At 43.1% G+C, this 5,936-nt stretch overlaps 1 protein-coding gene across 5 annotated transcripts in view; it reads right to left on the minus strand.

Moving 5' to 3' along the window:
• MRPS27 (mitochondrial ribosomal protein S27) overlaps positions 1 to 5,936 on the minus strand; it is a 107,863-nt gene continuing 101,927 nt past the window's right edge. For all 5 annotated transcript variants that reach the window (XM_032145296.2, XM_058433920.1, XM_058433921.1 and 2 more), the window contains 2 exons: positions 4,139 to 4,306; positions 1 to 1,616 (listed from right to left, as the gene is read on the minus strand). In XM_032145296.2, coding sequence (XP_032001187.1) covers positions 1,377 to 1,616; positions 4,139 to 4,306 — 408 coding nt within the window. In that variant the 3' untranslated portion in view covers positions 1 to 1,376. The remainder of the gene's footprint in view (positions 1,617 to 4,138; positions 4,307 to 5,936) is intronic.

The following is a 5,936-nucleotide window of genomic DNA, read 5'->3' on the forward strand; positions in this document are numbered from 1 at the left end:
TGATCCCAGAACATTTATTTCCAGAGGTTTTTGACAGAAGAGCACAATCTTGAATAAAATTACACCACTGTACTTAAGGGCAACACTACATAGTAAGCAAAATCTGCCCTGACCCCTTTCACAGAAGAGAAACTTCAGAAAGGAATTTTCCATCTCCTGACAGTTTTACAACATTCATACCTCTGATGCACTTCAAGCCCCAACCCATTTCTCCTTTTCTAACTTCAACAGAAATGTGTGTTCACAAGTTGTGTGCGCGCGCACGTGTGCCTCTGTGTATGCAAAAAAGGCTCATTTTAACTACTTGATAAATGAGCTGAGACAATGTTTTGGAAAAAAAAAATTGGAAAAAAAAAATGTTACCCCAACACGATGAAGCAGCCAATCCAAAAGGCTTCATGCTAGAGCTAGCTTTCTCCTCAAAAACTTACATCCTAAAAATGTCCCTATGGGTGCCTAAAAATGGAAATCCAGTGAGTTCATGGCCTTGAGTTCACTCCTGTCCTGAATTTCTCCCAGTGCAGGTCCAGAAGGGTGAGATGTGGCAGAAAGGAGAATGTGGGAATGTGTGAGTATCCCACAGCGAGCTCACAGTGCAGCTTGCACTCAGAGAGGAGACTCAGGGACACAAGGTCTCAGGATGCACAGTTCACCTTGGCCTCATGTACCTGGGCTGGGGAGAGGGAGACCATTCAAAAGCCTGTGCTTGGCCAGGCGCGGTGGCTCACGCCTATCATCCCAGCACTTTGGGAGGCTGAGGCGGGCAGATCACTTGAGGTCAAGAGGTTGAGACCAGCCTGACTGACATGGTGAAACCCCGTCTCTACTAAAAATACAAAAATTAGCCAGGTGTGGTGGTACGCACCTGTAATCCCACCTACTCGGGAGGCTGAGGCAGGAGAATTGCTTGAACCTGGGAGTTGGAGGTTGCAGTGAGCCGAGATCGCGCCACTGCACTCCAGCCTGGGTGACAGAATGAGACTCTGTCTCAAAAAACAAAAACAACAAAAAACAAAAGCCTGTGCTTCAACCTGACTCTTCAGCCTTGGTTTCTCCCAGTACCGTCATTGGGTCTTAGGAACTTTAATGCTCATAACTAATCCCTGTGCCCCAAGAACTCCATCATGAGCCTCGAGGTCCTCCTTAAGGTATTCAGCTGGTGACTTCAGTCTGACCACTAGCCACCTGCATAGTTCCACAGCCCTTCTTGGGATCTTGATGGGCAGTCATGGTGCCTTGCCATGTAGGGCACATAGCCTGCTTTAAGAAAAGAAGATGGGTAGAGGAAGCTGAGGCTGTTGTCCAGGCCACTGCTGAGTCCTGGCATGGGGTTGAGTGAAGTTCTTGTGAGAGAGGTGGGGCCCTGGGGGACCCTATTAGGCAGATGCCTTTGCTGCTTTCTGAGCCTGGTACTCCTGCTTCGCTTGCTCCCTCTGCTGCTGTTCTCTCTGGATCAACTGAACACGGTCTAGATGCCACTGCTGCAGATTCTGCTCATAGGTGGCGATGTCCTCTGCTTCACAGGTGGAGAGTTTTTCCTTGACAAGCTGGGTGGTCAGACTTAAAAGACTTTCTGACTCAATTTTGCCCAGAGCCTGAAGCTTAGAATGTAAGGCCTGTTGGTAACAATGGGAAAAATAAGAAGAAAGGTAGAGAAGTGAGAGAAAGATACAAAGAGGAAAAACTAGCCCTGAGTGACTGACTTTAGATTTGAACAAAAGTTTGCTGACTCGTAATTTAGTCCTCATTCTAGTGTCCCAGAATGAAGTCACCTGCAAAATAACCACACATTTTGCTGGTAGAAAAAAACCATTTTGTTGGGAAATGGTCATGCTGCCTTTCGTCCAGGTGCTGTTAGCTTTTGTTTTTTTTTTTTCAGCTCGGCAATTTTGCTAAGATGCACCACATGTGATTTCTCCCCTTTCACTCAGGAACAGTAAATGGAACTCCATATGCTGTGTCTCCCTGTGTAATTTCTTGTTTTAAACCACAAAGATGGCCAGCCTCTAACAAATCTATGTTTCCACCCTGACCTAACCAAACCAAGCAGCAAACTCCAAGAATAAGAATTCTAATATGCAAACAAAATGGCAGAGGCATCTGATAACTGGATCAAGCCCCACCATACACGTGCCTTCAGAATAACTGAAACAAGTATTTGTCTTTCTGGCGTTCCTCTCAACAGATGGAAATCAGTTCAAGGAATAGCTCCCCTGAGTGTCTGCACCGTTAGAAGGGTCCACCTGCTGTGCTCCACTGCACTGGGTCTTAAGAACTCTAAGACTGCAGGTCAGTCTTTACGTATTGCCTGCTTACAGCTCCATCTGAAATGGCAGCTTGGTTTGGTTGGTGTTGTGTTCCTGGAGAAGTAAGTATTAAAAACATTAATCTATTTAAGTACTTTAAGATGTACTCTCTCATTAGAGAGAGGGCCACTTACGGGGCCAGCTATAGCTTATACCACACATCCCCATGTTCCACTAACAAATGTCACTCATTGGCACAGGAAAGGAGGCTTGCTTAACAGGACTGGGGGTGGGCAGGGTGCCTAGGCTCCAGGAGGGGCCAGAGGCATAGTGTGAGAGTCAATCATATAAAAATGGCTCCCAAACAAATGACCTCTGACTAATAAAAATCAGGCAACAGGAAGAAAAGGAAATGTAAAACGAAAATGATCTCTCTCTGATAACGCTCTCCATGTGGGGTTCAAGGACAACAAGACAGCTTGGGACACTAGAATGAGGACTAAACTACGAGTTGGCAAACTTTTGTTCAAATCTAAAGTCAGTCACTCTGGGCTAGTTTTTCTCAGCTTTGCTGTCATCTAACATGAGGAAGGTAGTCTCTAGCATCCAGAGCTCTCGCGAGGAGAAATGCACTGGTGCCCAACATGCAGTTAGTAGTCAATAAATACTTGCCTTTTTAAAATTTTCATAAAAATACATTTGTAGAGGAGTGAGGGCTGAGAACTTAATGCAGGCACAGGTTTCTATTCTCTGGGGCAAAGTATATAAGAAACAAGAGAAGGAAGTTTTATTTTTAAGAATGGTGTGGCAACCTTGGTCAATGTGAATGCAATGAATCATAATATATGGGGCTAAGGAGATTTTTTTCTTTAGCCTTTCTAAATACACAAGGTTAAGCAAAGAGCCTGAAGGGGCACGCATGCAAATTCTCATCCCAGCTATACTGCCAGTTCTCTGGGTACCTTGGGAATATTGATTAATCTTTCTTTCTCAGTTTCAAATTATAAGAGGGACGTTGAGTAATGACTTTATAGAAGTACTGGGAGAAATTGCTGCTAAAAATACAACAGCCTTCCCCTTACAACACTGGGAATTAGGTTCTAATTACTGAAAAGATTTAAACATAATAATCTAGCAAAGTTTACATATTATCAGTACCAAAATGACCAAAGTCATACAAAATAAGTGGGAAAGTTTTTTGCTGTACAAAGAATTCCCATTCTGACAGCATTTTTTCCCCCTTTGCACTAGACAAGAATCAAAGCAGCTAAGAAGCCAAGAGTTCAAACACCGAACACGGTTCTTTCCTGACACTGATCACAGAGCATTTTGGGATGTACAGAGTTAGAAGCTACCAAAGGTAGCTTGAGTGCTCAGGGCTGTTCTGGAAAGAAACAGTGCAAACTGTTTATGGCTTCTACGCAGCACAAGAGAACAACACAAAGCTGCCAAAGACGAGCAAAGAAAGACACCCATGTCTTATCTCTACATACTCAAATGTGGCATTATAGTGTCTAACTGGGTTTTTAGGTTATCAAGCACATTTAATGCAAGATGGAGAAATGGCCAGATACTTTCCACCTGGGGTGGGAGTCAGGTTATGGCTATGAGGAGGCAAGCCGACAGGCGCATATCAGGAATGAGTGGGTAATGACATGCTACCTTAGTGAACAAAACTGTGACCGATTAGCTCAAGTACAAAAAGGGGCACAAAATTCCACTGGTTTCTTTTAAGACTGCTTCCTGTGCAAAGCAATAAAAATGTAATTTTTGATGTCAGTTTTTAATGCCTCTTTGTGTGACACTGATGCAGAAAGAATGCTTGTCCATCACCACAGGAGAGAAGTGTGTTTTATGCACTGCTAAGAGAGACACATTCTGTTATGATTCACCTTAAATCGTTCCAGGTATTGAGGAAGCTTGGACTGCTCTGTTTCCTCGATGTCTAACTGCTCCACCAGTTTTTCTGACCCCTGGTTGTCTTCATCATTTTGGGACTGCTCCTCTGAAGCCCCATCAGCCGAAGTCAGAGCCTTCAGCACTGCATCCAGCACATCGAGCTGTGGAGCAGAAGGAGGGTCAGCAACTAAATGTTTTATGGCCCAAAAGCACATGGTGAAGAAAGGCTGGAGAAGGCGAAAGAAAGGAAGAATGAGCTCTAAAAGACTGAAAAGATTTCTCTTATAAAATTGTATGAAATATAAATGGTTATATTTTTTCACATTATAAACACCCTATCAGATGGCATGGAAAACAGTACAAAACAAATAGAAATAAGCAAGCTAGCCTGGGTATGGTGGCTCATGCCTGTAATTTCAGCACTTTGGGAGGATGACGTGGAAGGATTGCTTGAGCCCAGGAGTTTGAGACCAGCCTGGGCAACATAGGGAGATTCCATCACTTAAAAAAAAAAAAAAAAAAAGCCAAGTATGGTGGTGCACCCCTGTGGTCTCAGCTACTCAGGAGGCTGAGGCAGGAAGATTGCTTGAGCCTGGGAGGTGGAGACTATAGTGAGCCATGATCACACCACTGCACTCCAGCCTGGGTGACATAGTGAGACCCTGTCTCAAAGACAAAACAACAAAATGCCAAATAAGCGAGCTACGAATTATTTGTATAAGTGAATCCACACAATGGCAGCTAAGTTCGCTTTTAGTTAGCCAGACAGGAATCCAGGAATTATGCTTGATGGGCACTAAAGTACCTCCCACTTCCATGTCTTTCTTCCTCAGTCAGTTTGGATTTGGGACAAAGGGATAGACAATTACAGAACAGAATCAACCAAAGGCCATTTTAAGTGTATGTTAAAGCCTCTGGATGCAGGCAAGGGTCCCCCTCAGAGAAAGATTTTTGGCTCACATGGTATCTGTAAATTAAGGATCAGTGCAATCCACATAAGCTGCTGGCAAAGACCAGAGATGCATACATGAAATTCATTTGAATGAGGTGATTTCTGTGACTTAGGAAGTAAATTTAAAAATAGAGCATTTTTTGAATTTTGTCAAAGGCCTTTTCTGCATCTATTGAGATAATCATGTGGTTTTTGTCTTTGGTTCTGTTTATATGCTGGATTACATTTATTGATTTGCGTATGTTGAACCAGCCTTGCATCCCAGGGATGAATCCCATTGATTATGGTGGATAAGCTTTTTGATGTGCTGCTGGATTCGGTTTGCCAGTATTTTATTGAGGATTTTTGCATCAATGTTCATCAAGGATATTGGTCTGAAATTCTCTTTTTTGGTTATGTCTCTGCCAGGATTTGGTATCAGGACGATGCTGGCTTCATAAAATGTGTTAGGGAGGATTCTCTCTTTTTCTTTTGATTGGAATAGTTTCAGAAGGAATGGTACCAGTTCCTCCTTGTACCTCTGGTAGAATTCGGCTGTGAATCCATCAGGTCCTGGACTCTTTTTGGTTGGTAAGCTATTGATTATTGCCACAATTTCAGAACCTGTTATTGGTCTATTCAGAGATTCAACTTCTTCCTGATTTAGTCTTGGGGGGGTGTATTTGTCGAGGAATTTATCCATATCTTCTAGATTTTCTAGTTTATTTGCATAGAGGTGTTTGTAGTATTTTCTGATGGTAGATTGTATTTCTGTGGGATCGGTGGTGATATCCCCTTTTTCATTTTTTATTGCGTCTATTTGATTCTTCTCTCTTTTCTTCTTTATTAGTCTTGCTAGC

This window comes from Hylobates moloch, unplaced genomic scaffold, assembly GCF_009828535.3.
Source record: "Hylobates moloch isolate HMO894 unplaced genomic scaffold, HMol_V3 SCAFFOLD_23, whole genome shotgun sequence".
Taxonomy (NCBI): domain Eukaryota; kingdom Metazoa; phylum Chordata; class Mammalia; order Primates; family Hylobatidae; genus Hylobates; species Hylobates moloch.